At 37.5% G+C, this 23,413-nt stretch overlaps 1 protein-coding gene across 1 annotated transcript in view; it reads right to left on the bottom strand.

Annotated features, from left to right (window-relative positions):
• DEF6 (DEF6 guanine nucleotide exchange factor) overlaps positions 1-23,413 on the bottom strand; it is a 255,433-nt gene that overhangs the window by 22,628 nt on the left and 209,392 nt on the right. The window contains exons 7-8 of the mRNA XM_053706790.1: positions 1,337-1,635; positions 475-641 (exon numbers count right to left, since the gene is read on the bottom strand). Of these exons, the coding sequence (XP_053562765.1) occupies positions 475-641; positions 1,337-1,635 (466 nt within the window). The remainder of the gene's footprint in view (positions 1-474; positions 642-1,336; positions 1,636-23,413) is intronic.

Raw genomic sequence — 23,413 nt, 5'->3', positions numbered from 1 at the left:
TTCAGGTCCGCGGCAGCGATGTTAGGCGATCTTAGGCGAGCGTATTGGTGCCGTTGAATGCAAGAAAGTCGACGGCTTGATAACTAGAGGCCTATGGGATTTTTTTTAGATAAATCATTTGATAAGTTTTTCTAAAGGATTATAGGTGTCTTGATACCTTGAAGAATCTTTTACTTTAGCCCAACAAATGGATTATTGTTTTTCTTTTTCTTATTTGCTTCTTAAAAAACCCAAAACATTTCCTCTTATTTATCTAGGACCTGGTACTTGCCCCCAAAATGGTAGAACATATTTGGAATAGCTTTTAGCAGGAGTGTTTGTAGTAAAGGACTTCTATAATCTAAACCATATGTATGAGAATATCTAGAAACTTAATTAGACCAGAATGTTTACACTGGAGTATGGGTGAATCTTATTAACTGAATCTGTTTGTAAAGCACTAAATGAATTGCATGCCATATGAAGTAGCTGTACTTGGCCTGAGCATGTCTGTACTCCTCCTCATCACGCCGTGCTTTTATCTCCTGGGTTAGAGCTTCCTGTAGATGTTCCTGCAGCTTTTCCAACTCCACAATCCTCTGCCTCTGCCGAACGGCCTCTGTTTCCTTCATCTGCATCTCTGCTTGCATAGAGGCTCGTGCCTAGGAGAGGGAAGCAAATTCAGTTATGGAAAATATCAGTAGTCAACTTGCAGAAGCTTCCACTAGATTTCCACACTTAAAGGGACATTAAAACCCAAAAAATTATTTCATGATTCAGATAGAAAATACAATTTTAAACAACATTCCAATTTAGTTCTATTATCTAATTTGCTTCATCCTTTAGATATCTTTTGTTAAAGAAATAACAGTGCACATGGGTAAACCAATCACATGAGGCATCTATGTGCAGCCACCAATCAGAAGCTACTGAGCCTATCTAGATATGCTTTTCAAGAAATAATATCAAGATAATGAAGCAAATTAGATAATAGAAGTAAATTAGAAAGTTGTTTAAAATGGTATTCTCCATCTGAATGTGGGTTTAATGTCCCTTTAACATTTAGAGAAATATAATATGACCTTTTCCCATAAAATGCATGCAGTCTTCACCCCAATAACAAACCCCTAAGCCCCTTTATTTTCTATTTCTTAACTTTGGCTTGCTCAAAAGTTCATCATTTCTGTTGTTTTCTTCCTCTCTGTGCTTTATTTCTATCATTCTCTCTGTACCCACCAACATACCCATATTATTATCTTCTACCCTCTGTACCTGGTAATTCTTCCAATATATGTTTTTCTCCTTTTATGACTTTTTGACCATTTTACGCACATTTCCTATGTATCCTTTTACTGACCTCTTCTGCCTCTCGTAGCTGCTCCGTCAGTTGTCTTTGCATTTCTTCCTGTTGCTCCTTATGTCTTTGCTGTTCTTGCTTCATAGCGTTCTCTGCTTTTCTTTGCGCCTCTCGGAGCTGATCAAGTTCCTGTTGCTGCCTCTCCCTCTCACTCTGCAGCTCAGTCAGCCTTTGCATCTCTTGCTCCCGTGCTAGCCTCCTCTGTTCGCGCTGCTCTCTTTGCTCTCGTCGTTTGCTTTGAAGCTCTCTGTGTAGGGATCGAGAGCCTGACTGGTGTAGCCGAATAGCTGTCTGGATAGCTGTTAATAAAGGATTTTTTACTTAAAGGGACAGTCTAGTCCAAAATAAACTTTTATGATTCAGATAGAGAATGTCATTTTAAACAATTTTCCAATTTACTTATATCACCAATTTCGCTTTGTTCTTTTGGTATTCTTTGTTGAAAGCTACATCTAGGAGGTTCATATGCTAATTTCGAAGCCCTTGAAGGCTGCCTCTTCTCTCAGGGTATTTTGACAGTTTTTTCAGCACTAGAGGGTGTTAGTTCATGTGTGTCATATAGATAACACTGTGCTCACGCACGTGAAGTTCCAGGGAGCCAGCACTGATTGGCTAAATGCATGTCTGTCAAAAGAACTGAAATAAGAGGGCGGTCTGCAAAGGCTTAGATACAAGATAATCACAAAGTGTAGTTATATAACTGTGTTGATTATGCAAAACTAGGGAATGGGTAATAAAGGGATTATCTATTTTTTTAAAACCATACAAATTCTGGTGTAGACTGTCCCTTTAATGTCATTTTTACCACCATATGTCTCTAGTTATATATATTGTATATATTGTATATTGTCACTTTTTAACTTTCACTAGAAAATAAAGAAAACAGGACCAGAATGCTCAACATGTGTAAGGGTTCAAATTCAGTTCAGTACATCTTTTAGACTCTGAAAAGGCCATAAAATTCTTCATTCCTCTTGCTCAGCTGAATCTAGACATAAAGCCCAAGTGAGCTTCCACAAGTACCTAGTATCCAAATTCCTCCATGCAGAAGCTAAAGCAGATATAATGCATGCCTCCAGATATCTGTCTGATGGTATTATAATGATCATCGATAATGATTTCTATGTCATAACTTTACAAACAGAATGAAAAATTATGCTTGCAAAAGGTACAAGTAGAGGTTAAAATTAAAGCTCTTTATAACATTAAGGGCTAGATTACAAGTGGTGCACAAACTGTAGAGCACAATTGATATAGGGTATTTCTTGGCTCTTTGGTAACATATAGATGCATACATATACATGTCTAAATATATATATGTATATAACATTCAAAGCAAGGGCCTGCACTCTAATCCTCCAATTGAAGGCAAGCAAGTACCAGGGTGCTGTATCAAACGATACACAGAGTCCAATTATAAAGACAGCACTCACTGGATTTGATCAAATTTAACTTTTATTTAAAACTAATCATAAATAGCCCCATGACGTTTCGGTGTCTGACTGGCACCTTTATCAAATGGATTCACACAGCGTGCAAGTAGATGGTATATCCTGGCATCCGGGAAGTCTGTTAAAAAGAGTAGATGAAGCAGCCTTGTATACCTGATCTGGCATCTTGTTCAAAAATGAGAAAACGCAGTTTTCGGCTCCAGGCGCACGTGTCCATCCACTTTGTGCCTATTGGTTTGCGTCACGCTCTCAACTAACCACCCATCCAAGGTGAAGGGAGCCAGCACATGGCTAATTAGCATATATCATACTGCGCATGTCACTGCGGTGAACGGGATAGAGAAACTTGTGATTGCTGCAGCATTCTAAGTTTAAAAATGCATATACAAAAAAGCATATACAGAAAATCTGCGCACTGTACACGGTATCGATTGAAAGTGTATAAATACATAGGCAATGTGATGTGGATGTAATGATGTGTGTAGAGGGATATTTGGAATCCTATGGATGCCCTTTTTTCATCAATTTTGTATTGTGTCATGGCAATGGAATCTGGCTAACACATCCCAATCCGGTGTAGAAAGTAGGAAACAGGAAACAAATATGCAGATATATACAGAAACACTTGGAATAGCCACTTCAGGGTAGAACAGGAATCATCCAATAAAAGGACCAAAGTCCATCTTGACATTAAGTTTCCTTGGTTCCACTATATCCAGAGTGTATATCCATTTTGTTTCAAGTTGTAGCAATCATCTCCCTTGGTCACCCCCTCTTGTCAGGGGATGGATATGATTAGTGATCATAGTTCAGAGACTGGAAACGCTGTGTTTGTTCAGTGCAAAATGTTGGGCCACCGGTTGGTCAGAGGATCCATTTTTTTTTGCTTCCCTAATGGCATGCCTGTGATTGGCCATTCTCTCCCTAAAGGTGGTTGTCGTTTTACCCACATAAAACAGGGAGCAGGGGAAAATAAGGATGTACACCACATAGGTGCTATTGCATGACAACCTGTGTCGAATTTTGAATCTTCTGTTGGTGTGGGGATGTTTAAATGTAGTCCCTGTTGACATCCAATTGCATGTAATGCAGTCACCGCATTTAAAACATCCCTGTTGTGCAGACTTTAACCACGTCTCCTTCTGGTACGATTCTGTGGGATGTCAACAGGGACTACATTCCAACATCCCCACACCAACAGAAGATTCAAAATTAGACACAGGTTGTCATGCAATAGCACCTATGTGGTGTACATCCTTATTTGCCCCTGCTCCCTGTTTTATGTGGGTAAAACAATAACCACCTTTAGGGAGAGAATGGCCAATCACAGGCTTGCCATTAGGGAAGCAATAAAGAATGGATCCTCTGACCAACCGGTGGCCCGACATTTTGCCCTGAACAAACACAGCATTTCAAGTCTCAGAACTATGATCATTGATCATATCCCTCCCCTGTCAAGAGGGGGTGACCAAGGGAGATGATTACTACAACTTGAAACAAAATGGATATACACTCTGGATACAGTGGAACCAATGGGACTTACTGTCAAGATGGACTTTGGTCCTTTTATTGGTTGATTCCTGTACTACCCTGAAGTGGCTATTCCAAGTGTTTCTGTATATATCTGCATATTTGTTTCCTGTTTCCTACTTTCTACACCGGATTGGGATGTGTTCGCCAGATTCCATTGCCATAACACAATACAAAATTGATGAAAAAAGGCCATCCATAGGATTCCAAATATCCCTCTACACACATCATTACATCCACGTCACATTGCCTATGTATTTATACACTTTCAATCAATACTGTGTACAGTGCGCAGATTTTCTGTATATGCTTTTTTGTATATGCATTTTTAAACTTAGAATGCTGCAGCGATCACAAGTTTCTCTATCCCGTTCACCGCAGTGACATGCGCAGTATGATATATGCTAATTAGCCATGTGCTGGCTCCCTTCACCTTGGATGGGTGGTTGGTTGAGAGGGTGACGCAAACCAATAGGCACGAAGCGGATGGACTGGAAGGGGGCATGGACACGTGCGCCTGGAGCCGAAAACAGTGTTTACTCATTTGTTAACAAGATGCCAGATCAGGTATATAAGGCTGCAGCATCTACTATTTTTAACAGACTTCCCGGATGCCAGGATATACCATCTACCTGCACGCTGTGTGAATCCATTTGATAAAGGTGCCAGTCAGGCACCGAAACGTCATGGGACTATTTATGATTCGTTTGGAATAAAAGTTAAGTTTTATAAAATCCAGTGAGTGTTGTCTTTATAATTGGACTATATATATATGTGTGTGTATATATATATATATATATATATATATATATATATATATATATATATATATATATATACAGGTATATAAGTGTGTGTGGGAACATATGTATTTATATGTATATTTATGTATTTACAGACATATATACATACACATATAGAAACATAAATGCATACAGTATGTATACATATATAGAAATATATAATTGCATTGGAGCTCTTTGCTGTCAAGTAGATGAAAACATGAAAAATCATATTTAAGAATTAATAGAACATATTCACCTATGTGAAGAACATTGGAATGCGAAATATTCATAATTCATGTCGGGTTTAGTGCACTTGAATAAACACGATCGGGTTAGCAAGCATGGGTGTTAGTTTTTTATTTGCTGTTTTCACGCTCCATTGAAATCTATGGGAGAATACATTAACACAGCCACGCAAGAAGACTCCGTCTAGTGAAGATAACGTTTGAGCGAGAGCGAAAAATATCGCTCCTCTTGTAATCTAGCCCTAAATGGAAAACATGGTAAATAATCTTGATGAAGGCCAAGGTGGAATTTTGTATTTTGGGTATTCTTCCAAATGTGTGGTTACCTTATCTCTTCACAATACACAATTTCTTTGGCACCATTAACCTAGATTACAAGTTGAGCGCAATTAATAGAGCAGGGTGCACTATCTATATCACAACCCTGTTCTAAGAATTTCAGTAGCGCACAATCTGGTCTGACTGATGAATGGTAAAAAAAAATCTAAAAGAATGTTAGATAGCTCTGATTCCTAAAATCTAGGAACCTGAACTATCAAGTATCTGTGGGGCTAAAAAGAGCTGAAAACCCACTAATAATATGACCCTTTAAAAAGGAAATATAACTGAGTAATGTGGTGTTAAAAACGATTTAAAAATAATTTAAAAATAATTTAAAAATAAATGATAATAATATGGCAGATATACTAAAAACAAGTTTTAATGTATTCAAATGCAAATAGAATTAGATGACTAATTAAAATACTACATATACAGAGTCATCAGCACAATAATAAAAAGTTAAAAATTACTGCAGTAAAAAAAGAAATTCATACATCAATGCATAAAAAACATGAATGCATATAAAAACATGAATTCATACATATAAAAACATGAATTCATACATATAAAAACATGGACATAGACAAGAATACAACCATCACATGTGTATCAATAGATGTACGGTGCCAACAAGGAGTTTTGGAGCTTCAGGAGATGTGTAGCAAATGTATATCGTATAATGTCGCTCCTTAAAGCAATTCGCTCATGCTACCTTCTTAAAAATACACCAGGGTTTCCAAATAGAAAAAGACAGGATTGATTTCCTAAGAGAAGACAAGAAGAGAACAACTTGTCACCAGCGGAATACAATTCAAAACATAAAGGCATCCAATTTTACTTACACCGGAAGGTGTGTGTACTTGATCCTTAACAGCTGATTGGGAGCGTCCCACGCTCAAAGGATACTCTTCTCGCAGTCGGCGGTTTCGGCAATGCAAATCAATGCAACAGCTGTGATCCACGCTCTAACTACGGATCGTTAGAGCAGTCAAATTCAGGAACAACGCGTTTCGGCTATTCAACAGCCTTTCTCAAGCTCTGACTTGCTATAGACTGTAAGCTCTTAATATAGGGATATCGTAAGCAGTTCTTAAAGTGGTATTGCAAAATGGAATTTGGCGAAATAAATATAAACTTTAAAAAGGGGATTTTTACTATATAATGAATATTAAAATGAATATGATCAATGTGATTTAATAATTTTATCCCCATAGAAATTGCTTAAAGCAAAAGCGCACAATCTTATCAAAATATGTTTAAATAAGAATATTTACAACAATATATTTCACATAAAAAAAGAGAATATATTAAGAAATAGAAAAAAATATATATTTCACACCAAGAGATAAGAATTTATGAATTATATGTATTTTAAGACATAATAATTTTTATAAAATATAAAAATATATATAAGTATTAACATCATATATTATGGAATTGATGTGCAAATAATACATATAATAGATTCCTTTAAAAATACATCATATTAAAAATACATCATAATAAAAAAATTACACCATAAAAAATATATATATATCATATTAGAAAGCAGCATATAAGAAACATGTACCATTTGGAAAAGAATAGAAGCTACCAGAAAAAACTACTCTGTGAGAAAGCACCCTAAATCCAATTCTTGATTAAGTCCATTGGGTGTTAGGGTTTTCATTTCAAAGATCCATTTACTCTCTAATTTAAGTAAATTGTTATGTGTATCAGAACCCCTCCAATTTTTTTTGATCTTTGCTATTCCTGTATACTTTAGATATTTTTTATTAGCATTATTACACCCCTTAAAATGTTTGGGTATAGGAAGATCTTTATTTCTGTCCTGATCACAATGTTCAATGGACAGAATGTGCTCCCTAATTCTATCTCTCAGGGGTCTTTCTGACTCACCTATATACTGTTGGCCACACCTACACTCTAAGAGATATACCACATTTTTATCCTGACATCTTATTTGTTGTTTTATCTTATATTTCTTTCCTGTCACATTAGATGTTATTTCTTTCCTCTTTTCTTGATGTTTACACGCTTTACATGTGAGGCATGGGAAAAAAACATTAATGGTCTTTCCCATAAGATATTTGTCTTTATTTATTTTCTTTTTTTATCTCAGTAGGTGCCAGGATAGATTTCAAATGTTGCAATCTTTTGTATACTATGTGGGGATATTTTGGTAACTGATCTCCTATTCTATCATCGCTTTTAAGTATCGGCCAATATTTCCTAATTATTTTCTCAATAAGTTGACTATTTTGGCTGTATTTAGTAATAAAAGGGATAAAAAGTTTATTTTCATCTTTAATTCCATTAATGCCCTTATTTTGTGTGAATCTCTTCCTCATTAGTTCTTTTCTATCACGTTTTTTTACATCCTCTCTAATATTTTCAATTTTTATTTCTTCATATCCTCTTGCTATGGACTTTTCTTTTAGGATATTAGACTGTGTATCATAATCACTATCATTATTACAATTTTTTCTAATTCTTAACAATTGCCCCTTTGGTATATTATCTTTCACTTTCTATGGTGGCAACTGGTTTGGTGGATGTAGCTATTTGCATCAACGGTTTTGAAGTGTGTTTTAGTGTTAATGGCATTATTTGCTATATAGATTTCCAAGTCTAGAAAGTTTATTTTTTCTTTATTTAGTTCACTAGTAAATTTCAAATTCACTTTATTTATGTTCATTTCCTGTAAAAACCTTTCAAATTCAGTTTTTGTTCCCTTCCAGACTATTATAATGTCATCTATGTACCGCTTATAGAGGACCAGATTTGCCGCAAGTATGCTATTGGAGAGAAAATCTTTCTCCCAAAGTCCCATAAAGAGATTCGCATAACTTGGGGCAAATCTGGTCCCCATAGCGGTACCACATTTTTGCAAGTAAATTTGACTATTATATGAAAAAACATGATAGAAAAGAACTAATGAGGAAGAGATCCACACAAAATAAGGGCATTAATGGAATTAAAGATGAAAATAAACTTTAAATCACATTGATCAAGTTATTTTTAGAATATTCATTTTAATATTCATTATATAGTAAAAATCCCCTTTTTAAAGTTTATATTTATTTTGCCAAATTCTGTTTTGCAATACCACTTTAAGAACTGCTTACGATATCCCTATATTAAGAGCTTACAGTCTATAGCAAGTTAGAGCTTGAGAAAGGCTGTTGAATAGCCGAAACGCGTTGCTCCTGAATTAGACTGCTCTAACGATCCGTAGTTAGAGCGTGGATCACAGCTGTTGCATTGATTTGCATTGCCGAAACCACCGACTGCGGGAACTTAGAGGAGAAGAGTATCCTTTGAGCGTGGGACGCTCCCGATCAGCTATTAAGGATCAAGTACACACACCTTCCGGTGTAATTAAAATTGGATGCCTTTATGTTTTGAACTGTATTCCGCTGGTGACAAGTTGTTCTCTTCTTGTCTTCTCTTAGGAAATCAATCCTGTCTTTTTCTATTTGGAAACCCTGGTGTATTTTTAAGAAGGTAGCATGAGCAAATTGCTTTAAGGAGCGACATTATACGATATACATTTGCTACACATCTCCTGAAGCTCCAAAACTCCTTGTAGGCACCGTACATCTATTGATACACATGTGATGGTTGTATTCTTGTCTATGTCCATGTTTTTATCTGTATGAATTCATGTTTTTATATGCATTAATGTTTTTTATGCATTGATGTATGAATTTCTTTTTTTACTGCAGTAATTTTTAACTTTCTATTATTGTGCTGATGACTCTGTATATGTAGTATTTTACTGAGTCATCTAATTCTATTTGCATTTGAATACATTAAAACTTGTTTTTAGTATATTTGCCCTAGTATTATCATTTATTTTTAAATTATTTTTAAATAGTTTTTAACATTACATTACTCAGTTATATTTCCTTTTTAAAGGGCCATATTATTAGTGGCTTTTCAGCTCTTTTTTGCGCCACAGCTACTTGATAGTTCAGGTTCCTAGATTTTAGGAATCAGAGCTATCTAATATTCTTTTAGAAATTACTCTTTTTGGGTTTGGAGAAAAGACCATTTTTTCTGTTGGTTTAACCCATTAGATGTGCTAGCGCAGTCCAATTCTCTGTTTTATTATCTAATGAATGGTAAACAAGATTTATCAGATTATCATCTTAACATGGCCAACATGTGCTATTATCGCTCATATTAAGTGATGAGTTATGTTTTGCCCTCAAGCGCAACACATAAAATATAGCGCTCTTGGAGAGTGTTAAGGCTTGAATATTTGCATAAAAAATGTGTAATATATTAAAATAAAGTATTTCACTCATATTTATATACAGTACTGTGCAAAAATCTTAGGCCACTATTAGATTAGCTTTAATGACCTTCCATATTTATTTTATTTCTCGTCTATTAAAATACAAACAGAAAAAAAGGAAATATGTACACACAATATAAAAAAACATAATTTCCAGAACAAAATGGCTACTTCAGGCAAAAGTCAGTATTTAGTGTGACCTCCCTTGGCACTAAGCACATCTTGAACTCTTTTGGGGAGACTGTCCTGAAGTTTTCTGAAGTAATTTTCTGATATATTATACCAGGCTTCTTTTAGCACTTCCCAGAGTTCTTTAGATTTAGGTTGTCTTTTATTTATTTCTCTGTCGAAGTGATCACACACTGCTTCTAAAATATTCAGGTTTTGACACTGTGGAGGCCAGTCCATGACAGTCCGTGTTTTATTAGCTGTTTTTCTCTCCAAATAATATTTCACTGCATTAGCATTGTGCTTGGGATAGTTATCATGCTGAAAAATAAAACCATTCCCAATCATGATGAATGAAAACCTGTCTGTACTTTTAAGCATTCATGATCCCATCAATTCAGACAATATCGCCAACACCACTGGCAGAAATGCAGTCCCAAACCAGGACAGACCCTCCATTATGTTTCACTGAAGGCCGCGAGCACTCATTCTTCCAGCTCTCTCCAACTCTTCTCACATATTGTCAATGATTGGACCCAAAATTTTTAAACTTGGATTCTTCACACTATAATACTCTTTTCCACTGATCTTTAATCCAATCTTTGTGAGCTTTAGCATATCTTAGCCTTTTCACCCTGTCCCCCTTCTGAAAAAGTGGTTTCTTGGCTTCTACCCTTCCACAAAGACCATTCCTGATCAAGCTTCTTCGTAATGTAGAATGGTCAACTTGGCATCCCAATGATGTTGCCAGATGCTGACCCAGGTCCTTGCTGGACTTCTTCTGGTCTCTCAAAGAAGAAACTCTGAGAAACATCTCATCAGATTTCGAAAGTTATCTTGGCCTTCCGGTCCTTTTTTTTGCCCTTGACCGCTTCTGCTGGTGCAATGCCGCCCCCTGCAGATTTGCGGCCAATCGGCTGCTAGCAGAGGGTGTGAATCCACCCGATTGTATTTGATCGGGTTGATTTTTGTCCACGGCCTCAGAGCAGGCGGACAAGTTATGGAGCAGCAGTTTTTAGGGGCATCAAGCTCCATACGAAGCTTGATAAATCGGCCTCATAGTGTTTATATAAGAGTTACAGTTTATTTTAATGTATTTATGTTGTGTTTGGTGCAACTTTTATTTTATCCCTAACCCTTTATGCGAGGTCTTCAGTCACATTAACCAGACACTCATGAAATTTGATTGTGCTTGAGCAAACGTGTTTACTTTCAACTTGTAATAAGCGTGCAAATTAGCACACCTGCAATATTCCAATATTATTTATGCGCAGACTTGTACTCTAAGCCCATTATGTTTAATTATGTTGGGAAAGGGATCATTTTTAGGATTTGATAGGTGGGGGCTTGAGGTTAGGGCTTGACAGGTTAGGGTTAAGTATGGTGGAGTTGTCTCTGTTAACGTTAATCACTGGCAGGGAGGTCTGCTTTTAGTTAACTCCATATGGCGGATAATGTATGTTTGATATGTTCACATTGAGTTTTACCATGCCTTGTGTCTGATGTTAGGACTTTGCAACATGTCAAGGTAGGTGTACTTAAAAGGGTTTTTGTATTCATAGCAAGAGTTCACTAGAAACTTTTCCCAACGCTTTGGCGACTCATTACAAATAAATTATAATAATAACTACAACCAAATATGATTCTGTATTGAAAAAAATTTCTTGCTACATGTTTGCATCAGTCCTGAATGTGACAAGATTGAAATGTTGCCCATAGTTAGTCATTTATATAAAATATTGCACTTACTTACTGTCTCATTATGAATACAAGTGGTGCAATTTTGCTTGACCGTGCTACCATAAGCACGCCACATTGATATTACAAGACCATAGTAAAGTGCACTAACCAGAGTAGGGTTAGCATGACCAACTTCGCTCAAGCGCAACCATTACTTTCAATAGATATCATGACTGTGCTGATTTGCGCTAGTATTGCAAGTTGAAAGCTATAGGTTGCTTTTGAGTGCAAGCCAAAACTGTCTTAGAATATTTAGTGCACCTTGAGACCTGAAGCAAACTGTAAGGGTTATAAAAGAAAACGTTGCATAAAACACATGTAAAACACATTCAAATAAAGTATTATACACATATAAACACTTTATATTATTTTAATATTAACATTATTTAAGTATAAGTTTGCACGCCACTTGTAATCTAGGTTTATACCTGCTTGTGTGTGATAAGTGTGGGGGCTTGTGGGACAATGTTGCTCTTTTTTGGGATAGATAGAGAATACTCACACCAGGAGATCCAGACACAAGACACTTGACCCTGGCAGGCACATTGCACTTGCTCCAAGATAGGAGTAACTGGGTGAGATGGTATGAATGCAAATGTGTGTCTGACAGAAGGTGTGTGACAAACGAATCTGCTGGAGAGCACGTGCATTGTGTATTCATATGGGTCCATACAACTTGAGTATTTTGCTGCTTTTTTTTTAAAATAAGTGTCTGAATATGAGTATGGCTTGACCTGTAATAGTGCATAATAAGGGTGCACTCAAGTGGTGGGATTTTTGGACCTTGCATATAAGAATCTTACATTTAAAGCTGTAGCAAAAATTAGGTATAAGAAATTGCTATGATAATTACTCACCCCAGTTGTAATGGTTAATGAATACTTTACTCTGTGGCCTCTATTTATCAAGCTGTCAACCGCAAATACACTGGAATTCCACAGCGTATTTGTGGCGAGCTTGATTCGCCTTAGTTATCAAACCCTACAGACCGGCAAAAGTAGAATTTAGTGACGTAACATACGATCCGCCGGGCTCAGTCCGACACAGATCGATGCTTACGTCACTACAGATGTTCCGAACGCAAGTGCGGCACAATCTGACTACTTTTGGAAGTTATCAAATTTCTACCAGGTATGCTCGCCACTATTCCGGCCCAGTGTACCTGGTTTTCAATCCGCCGCCCTGGAGGAGGCGGATGCCATAGGAATCAATGGGAGTCGGAAAGCAGCAAAAGCTCATGTTCGCTGCTGCCCCATATCCCATTGATTTCTATTGGAATGCCTACACCTAACACCCTAACATGTACCCCGAGTCTAAACACCCCTAATCTGCCGCCCCCTACACCACTGCCACCTACATTATACTTATAAACCCCTAATCTGCCCCCCCCCCTACACCGCCACCACCTAAATAAAAGTTATTAACCCCTATCCGCTGCTCTCGGACCCCGCCACAACTAAATAAAGTGTTTAACCCCTAAACCGCCGCTCCCTGACCCCGCCGCCACCTACATTATATTTATTAACCCCTAATCTGCCCCCCCCTACACCGCCGCCACTATAATAAACATATTAACCCCTAAACCTAAGTCTAACCCTAAACCTAACACCCACTTACTTAAATATAATTTTAATAAATCTAAATAAATATTCCTAGCATTAACTAAATTATTCCTATTTAAAACTAAATACTTACCTATAAAATAAACCCTAAGCTAGCTACAATATAACTAATAGTTACATTGTAGGTAGCTTAGGGTTTATTTTTATTTTACAGGCAACTTTGTATTTATTTTAACTAGGTACAATAGTTATTAAATAGTTATTAACTATTTAATAACTACCTAGTTAAAATAAAGACAAATTTACCTGTAAAATAAATCCTAACCTAAGTTACAATTACACCTAACACTACACTATAATTAAATAAATTAACTAAATTAACTACAATTAATTACAATGAAATAAAATTAACTAAAGTACGAAAACCTCCCAATAAATTACAGAAAATAATAAAATAATTACAAGAATTTTAAACTAATTACACCTAATCTAATCCCCCTAATAAAATAAAAAAGCCCCCCAAAATAATAAAAATCCCTACCCTATACTAAATTACAAATAGCCCTTAAAAGGGCTTTTTCCGGGGCATTGCCCCAAAGTAAACAGCTCTTTTACCTGTAAAAAAAGATACAATAACCCCCCCAACATTAAAACCCACCACCCACACACCCAACCCTACTCTAAAACCCACCCAATCCCCCCTTAAAAAAACACTAACCCCCTGAAGATCACCCTACCTTGAGACGTCTTCACCCAACCGGGCCGAAGTCCTCAACAAAGCCGGGCAGAAGTGGTCCTCCAGACGGGCAGAAGTCTTCATCCAAGCCGGGAAGAAGAGGTCCTCCAGACAGGCAGAAGTCTTCATCCAGACGGCATCTTCTATCTTCATCCATCCGGCGCGGAGCGGGTCCATCTTCAAGACATCCGACGCAGAGCATCCTTCCAGGCCAACGACTACCCGACTAATGAATATTCCTTTAATTGATGTCATCCAAGATGGCGTCCCTTGAATTCCGATTGGCTGATCCAATCAGCCAATAGGATTGAGCTCGCATTCTTTTGGCTGATTGGAACAGCCAATAGAATGCAAGCTCAATCCTATTGGCTGATTGCATCAGCCAATAGGATTTTTCCTACCTTAATTCCAATTGGCTGATAGAATTCTATCAGCCAATCAAAATTCAAGGGACGTCATCTTGGATGACGTCATTTAAAGGAATATTCATTCGTCGGGTAGTCGTCGGCCTGGAAGGATGCTCCGCGTTGGATGTCTTGAAGATGGACCCGCGCCGGATGGATGAAGATAGAAGATGCCGTCTGGATGAAGATTTCTGCCCGTCTGGAGGACCTCTTCTTCCTGGCTTGGATGAAGACTTCTGCCTGTCTGGAGGACCACTTCTGCCTGGCTTCGTGGAGGACTTCAGCCCAGTTGGGTGAAGACATCTCAAGGTAGGGTGATCTTCAGGGGGTTAGTGTTAGGTTTTTTAAGGGGGGATTGGGTGGGTTTTAGAGTAGGGTTGGGTGTGTGGGTGGTGGATTTTAATGTTGGGGGGGTATTATATCTTTTTTTACAGGTAAAAGAGCTGATTACTTTGGGGCAATGCCCCGCAAAAAGCCCTTTTAAGGGCTATTTGTAATTTAGTATAGGGTAGGGATTTTTATTATTTTGGGGGGCTTTTTTTATTTTATTAGGGGGATTAGATTAGGTGTAATTAGTTTAAAATTCTTGTAATTATTTTATTATTTTCTGTAATTTAGTGTTTGTTTGTTTTTGTACTTTAGTTAATTTTATTTAATTGTAATTAATTGTAGTTAATTTAATTAATTTATTTAATTATAGTGTAATGTTAGGTGTAATTGTAACTTAGGTTAGGTTTTATTTTACAGGTAAATTTGTCTTTATTTTAACTAGGTAGTTATTAAATAGTTAATAACTATTTGATAACTATTGTACCTAGTTAAAATAAACACAAACTTGCCTGTAAAATAAAAATAAACCCTAAGCTAGATACAATGTAACTATTAGTTATATTGTAGCTATCTTAGGGTTTATTTTATAGGTAAGTATTTAGTTTTAAATAGGAATAATTTAGTTAATGCTAGGAATATTTATTTAGATTTGTTTAAATTATATTTAAGTTAGTGGGTGTTAGGTTTTGGGTTAGACTTAGGTTTAGGGGTTAATATGTTTATTATAGTGGCGGCAGTGTAGGGGGGGCAGATTAGGGGTTAATAAATATAATGTAGGTGGCAGTGGGCTCCGGGAGCGGCGGTTTAGGGGTTAAACATTTATTTAGTTTTGACGGGGTCCGGGAGTGGCAGGATAGGGGTTAATAAGTTTACGTAGGTGGCGGTGGTATAGGGGGCGGCAGATTAGGGGTTAATAAGTATAATATAGGTGGTGGTGGGCTCCGGGAGCAGCGGTTTAGGGGTTAATACATTTATTAGAGTTGCGGCGGGGACCGTGAGTGGTGGTTTAGGGGTTAATAAGTTTATTTAGGTGCGGTGGGGTCCGGGAGCGGCGGTTTAGGGGGTAAAACAGTATAGTATAGTGTGGGTGCTTAGAGACAGTGTAGCAAGAAAGCTGTGAAAAAGCCGAAGAGCAGCGAGATCGATGAATGTTAGTTAATAACAGTCCGCTGCTCATCGCCCCGTACTTTGTGCATCGCTTTTTGACAGCTTTTTTGATAATTTTGGAGAACGTATTCAGGTCCGTGGCAGCAATGTAAGGCGAACTTAGGCGAGCGTATTGGTGCCGTCGAGTGCAAGAAAGTCGACGGCTTGATAAGTAGGGGCCTGTAGCTCATTCTGTAAATAGGACAAATTAACCCCCCGAAGTTGTGCTGTTAGAGGATGCACCGGCCACCAAACAGTCTAGATATATATCATTGGGTGGTATCACCAATCAAAAGCCATCCAGTTGGTCTCAGTGCCTGAATCCACAGTGCACTCCTAAGTCTTTCCATCTCTGAATGTAGAGAGGATGTGAAAGGACTTGGCATACTGGTTTTAAGAAAAGGTGCAGGCGTATGGCTTTGGATTAGCCTTACTATCCAGGGGCCGAGTCTCTATAACTTTTTGGGCTGGTGATATTATTTAAGAATGCTCGCCAGCTCTTCTATTTCCCTAGTGGAATTCTAGAAAGCCACTTTTTACTATGAAAACAGGGTGTCTCACTAAGGTGCGTATACTGCATTTTCGTATAGGCAGTAGATGCATACATTACCAAAGCACACAATTAAATTTGTAGTTTATAAATCATAGAAAACAAAAAATGGAATCATTCACATAAAAATTTGCAGGACAAAATTATATTGTTAATAAATTGTATTAAATATGCACAGTGTAAATCGTAATTTAAGTATGGTGGATGTGCAAATAAACACATAAGAATTCGTACTTATAAGTACCAAATACAAAGCGTAATTGTTGCTTTTGTTAAAAATAGGCTGAATATGGGAGTTCCAGGGCGTATATGAATTGTCTAATCCCAGCATAATTCTGTATTTTCACACTTCAGATCTCACAGTTTTTTCTTGCCAGTTAGAAAGTGTGGAGTTTTTCCTCAAAACACTCAAAATACTTATAACCCTAATAAAAAAACCGTATGCATACAAAAATAGAAGCGATTGTAAGATGCTATAAGCAAAAGCAGCGTAATGTGATTTATATTGGCTGCAGGATTTAATTTTTAAAGTGCCATCTTGTTCCTTGCTAACTTCGCTCTATGGATCGAAGCGTCCCTTTCCAGCGAGCTCCATTACTTTATATAGGAGACATCTAGCCATTCTCAGGGACTGCCCCTCTTTTATGAGAATTCCACCACGGCAGTACCTGCAAGGGTCAGCGTGAAAAACCACAACTGATCTGGCGAGATTTAGAGAATTGGCCCCATAGTGACATATACTTAAAAAATATATATTAGGCTGGTGGGCAGCTGGTGCATTCTCTTGGGGTTTAATTGAGCCTTATACAGGGATACAATTTTTGCTCTAAATATCCCAAATACAACACAAATATTATAAGGTTAAACAAATATATATAAGGCAAGTGTGAATACCCCAGAATGTGACAAACTGGTATGATATATATTTTTCTGTGTTCAGGAGATTATAGAGGAAAACACACATAACACAAATATAGTTTTTTTTTAATATTATGTCACAAAAAATATGATGAGGAAAGTAATGTTATTGTTAACAAATTTCCGAATCAAACTTCACATACATAGCTTAGCTCATTTTTATTGAGGGCTAGATTACAAGTGGCGTGCTAACTAAAGCTTGAGAGCCATAAGGGGTATTATTACGAGTTAAAAGACTTTGAAACACGTTCGCTTGAGTGCTATTTAATTTAATGCGTGTCGGGTTAGACACATGTCTAAATATGTATAGGCATGTGTGTGTGTGTATATATTTATATATATATATACTGTATATATATATATATATATATATATACACAGTATCTCACGAAAGTGAGTACACCCCTCACATTTTTGTAAATATTTTATTATATATTTTCATGTGACAACACTGAAGAAATGACACTTTGCTACAATGTAAAGTAGTGAGTGTACAGCCTGTATAACAGTGTACATTTGCTGTCCCCTCAAAATAACTCAACACATAGCCATTAATGTCTAAACTGTTGGCAACAAAAGTGAGTACACCCCTAAGTGGAAATGTCCAAATTGGGCTCAATTAGCCAATTTCCCTCCCCGGTGTCATGTGACTTGTTTGTGTTACAAGGTCTCAGGTGTGAATGGGGAGCAGATGTGTTAAATTTGGTATTATCACTCTCACACTCTCTCATACTGGTCACTGGAAGTTCAACATGGCAAAGAACTCTCTGAGGACCTGAAAAAAAAGAATTGTTGCTCTACATAAAGATGGCATAGGCTATAAGAAGATTGCCAAGACTCTGAAACTGAGCTGCAGCATGGTGGGCAAAACCATACAGCGGTTTCACAGGACAGGTTCCACTCAGAACAGGCCTCGCCATGGTCGACCAAAGAAGTTGAGTGCATGTGCTCAGCATCATATCCAGAGGTTGTCTTTGGGAAATAGACGTATGAGTGCTGCCAGCCTTGCTGCAGAGGTTGAAGGGGTGGGGGGTCAACCTGTCAGTGCTCAGACCATACGCTGCACACTGCATTCAAATGTTATTACAAGGAGTAAAGTATTAGCATTTGAGAGGGTTTCTGAGTGTGCACTAAACCACTATGCACAGTGTGAGACAGACTTGGCACTTTGCTTGTACAGTGTGTGCCTGAGTCAGACGGCGGATCACTTTCATTTGCAGAGGAGGTAGGACTTACTTAGCATATGTTTTTTATTTCTTTGTGCAATTTCGGATTGTAACTTCAGTGTGGTAGTAGTTGTATGGTGGGGAAGGGGTCCATAAAAACACATTTTTTTAGCAGCTGTGTATTTATGATTATTTGACAATGCTGTAGAAATTCTATATTTAAAACCATGCATAAATGTTTCCTCCTCAATACACAAATGGTAGGTACCCTTTTGGCAGATATGCATTTATATATATATATATATATATTTTGTGGCGAGGGTAGTAGCACTCCTGCTTCCTTTGGGCTTTAAACAGCCTTCCTTGTCCTGGGTGCACTTCAAGCAAGTGTATAGTCAGTGGAAAAGAAGTCACTTACAGGGTCTTGTTCAGAATAAATAAGTGAATATTTATTTAATATTCACTTATTTATTCTGAACAAGACCCTGTGAGTGACTTCTTTTCCACTGACTATATATATATATATATATATATATTACATTCCAGTTTACTGCCCCTTTATTCAAGGACTTTCCAGATGCAAGGAGGCATTTTATCTAAGATTTTTACATCTGCATAAAATGTTATACTCTCAGACTAAGATTGCTCAGTGTTTGAAATGAGACAGGTTAACTTAAAACTGTGCAGTTTACACTACAGCTGACTTAATTTTGAAATACATACCAACACGCCTAAATCCTGCATTTAACCAGATCTAATGGTATGAGTACCACAGCTTATGGTTCCACCAAGACCATATAGAGTACAGCATTTTCAAAATCCATAAGTACAGCTGACAGATGGGAACATTTGTACACTATATTTGAAGTGGTGCTCTTGGTTGGGGAAAAAACAAACAAACATATGTCAACCTTTTAAAAGTACTTTTCTTCATCTAGCCATCTACCCAGATCATTAATGTACAATATTGAATTCACAGAATTATTTTTGTTTGCACATTTACAAATATGATTTTTTTTAAAGTGATCTCTTAATTTCTGCAATTTTTTTTATCATGCATGTCAACTTTTTTTTTATCATGCATGATTTAGTGTATGCAATGTGCAGAAACTTTACCTCCTGTGAGTGTTTCTGTGGGTGTCTGTGTTTATGTCTTTGTGCTTTGGTTTGTGTCTCTATTAGTTTGTATGTATTCTTTTTCTGTGGGTCTCTCTGTGAGGGTGGGTGTGTATCTCTTTGTGAATTTTCTGTGGATGTCTGTGAGGGTGTGTGCATATGTCTTTGAGCTTTTTCTATGGGTGTCTCTGTGAGGGTGTGTGTATGTTTGTCTTTGTGTATTTTCTCTGGATGCTTCTGTGAGGGTGGGTGTGTATGTCTGTGTTTTCTGTGGATGTCTCTGTGAGGGTGTGTGTGTGTGTGTGTATGTATGTCTGTGTTTTATGTGGATGTCTCTGTGAGGATGTGTGTTTTCTGTGGATGTCTCTGTGAGGGTGTGTGTATGTCTTTGTGTGTTTTCTATGGATGTCTCAGTGAGGGTGTGTGTATGTATGTCTTTCTGTGTTTTATGTGGTTGTCTCTCTGTGTGTGTATATCTTTGTGTGTTTTCTGTGGGTGTCTCTGTGTGTGTGTGTATGTCTTTGTGTGCTTCCTTGGGTGTATGTGCAAGTTTGCATTTGTGTGTGTGTCCATTGTCTGTTCCTTTTTAGGACATTTTGACCTTACTACTGATTGAGACTAACAAGACCTTTCCGGAAGTCACCAATCCACAATTTAACCTTTTAAATTATTAGGCAGTTCAGGGCCCTTCCTTTCAGCCACTGCATGCTGTTGTCATCATTTAGTTGGCATCTTCCTTTACAAAAAGATAATCAGAACTCCATATTTTGTTTTCTAAATCTCCTTTTTTTACAAAACTGTAGTTTACCTCATTACTTGTCAGGTCAATGTAAACAAGTGCTGAGTGTCTGTGTCTGAGTGCGTGTCTGCTAGAGTGTCTATATGTGAATCCTTATGTGCGAGTGTGTGTGTGTTTCAGTGTATAAGTGTCACATGTCAAAGGAGGGGGGGGAGCCTGATTAATGGTTAAGTCAGGGGCCCCAAAATTTCTAGTTGTGGCCCTGTTGGGGAGCTACAGCTCATTGAGGGAATAATGAATGCCAACATGTACTGTGACATACTGAAGCAGAGCATGATCCCCTCCCTTCGGAGACTGGGCTGCAGTGCAGTATTCCTGCATGATAACGACCCCAAACATACCTCCAAGACGACCACTGCCTTGCTAAAGAAGCTAAGGGTAAAGGTGATGGACTGGCCAAGCATGTCTCCAGACCTAAACCCTATTGAGCTTCTGTGGGGCATCCTCAAATGGAAGGTGGGGGAGCGCAAGGTCTCTAACATCCACCAGCTCCGTGATGTCATCATGGACGAGTGGAAGAGGACTCCAGTGGCAACCTGTGAAGCTCTGGTGAACTCCATGCCCAAGAGTGTTAAGGCAGTGCTGGAAAATAATGGTGGCCACACAAAATATTGACACTTTGGGCCCAATTTGGACATTTCCACTTAGGGGTGTACTCACTTTTGTTGCCAGCGGTTTAGATATTATTGGCTGTGTGTTGAGTTATTTTAAGGGGACAGCAAATTTACACTGTTATACAGGCTGTACACTCACTACTTTACATTGTAGCAAAGTTTCATTTCTTTAGTGTTGTCACATGAAAAGATATAATAAAATATTTACAAAAATGTGAGGGGTGTACTCACTTTTGTGAGATACTATATATATATAAATGAGCTCCAAAGAAAGGTACAGTCAGTATTTGCAAAAAAAAGACCATGATGTCATCAGCTTTACCACTACTCTGTGACTTGTTCTTTTAAATGCATATCAATAAATGTTTTACCTTTTACCTGTCACAATAAAGTGAAGGTCAATTTTGACGAATTAGTGCCCGGTTTTTAATAATCCAAAATTGACATTTCAAGCGTTTTCTTCAAAAATTTACCTTTTAATCCTGAGAGCCGTTGCAGCGCTTCCTCCGCCCGTCGCAAGCCCTCTTCACGGGTCCAAATTGATGAATCTGGCTTCATACAATCACGGCGTTCCCTCAGGCCATGATCCTCCAGGGGTAACGCCGTGATTGGAGGAAGCCGGATTCGTCATTTGTGATGTAAGCAGAGGCTTCCGACAGCCGGGGGAATCAATGGAGCAGCTTTCAGGATTAAAAGGTAAATCTTTGAAGAAAACGCTTGAAATGTCAATTTTAAAGAATTAAAGTGCCCTTGTTTTTAATAGGATTATTAAAAACCGGGCGCTAATTCGTCAAAATTGACCTTCACTTTAAGGCTGGTCATGGTATTCTTTTGCAAATACTAACTGTACCTTTCCTTGGGGTTCATTTTTTTCTTTATTCATACCACTGCCTGTACGTACCTGTGGGTTAAAGGAGACCATTTGGCTTGGAGGGACGATACACCTACTCCTGAAGTAAGGTCTCATTTTTCATTACCTTGCCATTTTGTGTATCTGTGCGCTGTAGTGCACACACCTCTGTTTTAATATGTGTGTACATATGTATTTATGTGTTTTACTGTATATTTACTGTACATATTTAACATTCCAATGTTCATCACAGGGTAATTTATTTTTTTATTTAGTTATTTTTATTGTAAATACATATTTCTTCATATATATATATATATATATATATATATATACATATACCTGCATATGTATTCCTATAGATAATTATAGGTATAGATATGCATTTTACATGAACAGTATCAGATATATATAGAAATATATATTTAATAATAAAAAGTACATTATTTTCATTCAGGTAGATTACGAGTATTGCGGTACGGCTTTTGACGCTCAAAAAATGGCAATTCCAGCATAATAGCCATTAAAGCATATTGCAAGTCATGTCGGTATTGCTATACCGCAACATTTTAGCCTGTAATGCAACATCCATTCCGCACTCAAAAAAATTACATTTTTGCGTGTGATTTTTATTACAGGTTGTGCGGTCCGGCTAAAAAGCTTGCATTACAGCCTATAATGACACAATCCATACCGCCAAAACTCATAACTAAACTGTTACAAAGTACACTAACACCCATAAACTACCTATTAACCCCTAAACTGCCGCCCTCTTTCATTGCAAACACTATTTAAAACTTATTAACCCCTAATCTGCTGGCCACCCACATCGCGACTATTAAATAAATTTCTTAACCCCTAATCTGCCTCCCCCAACATCGGCGACACTATAATAAAGCTATTTAACCCATAATCCACCGCTCCCACATCGTGCCACTATAATAAAGTTATTAACCCCTAAACCTCCGGCCTCCCATATAGCTACCACTATAATAAAGTCATTAACCCCTAAACCTCCGGCCTCCCACATCGCCACCACTAAAAAAAACTATTATCCCCTAAACCTCCGGCAACCACATCGCCGCCGCTAAATAAACATATTAACCCCTAAACAGCTTGCCCCCCACATCACAAAACACTAAATTAAACTATTAATCACTAAACCTAACACCCCCTAACTTTAAATTACAATATAACTATCTTAAAATAGCTTAACGCCACCATATCGCACTCACAAGGAGGCTTTTCAGTAACTCGTAATGGCAGCTCTATGGAGAGTGAAACAACGCAACTTTTTTGGCGTTGGTTTCGCACCCTGTTTAGCATAAAACTTGTAATCTACC

Source organism: Bombina bombina, chromosome 3, assembly GCF_027579735.1.
Source record: "Bombina bombina isolate aBomBom1 chromosome 3, aBomBom1.pri, whole genome shotgun sequence".
Classification (NCBI taxonomy): Eukaryota; Metazoa; Chordata; class Amphibia; order Anura; family Bombinatoridae; genus Bombina; species Bombina bombina.
The sequence above is the reverse complement of the archived record's forward strand: the minus strand, read 5'-3'. Positions and strand labels throughout refer to the sequence as shown.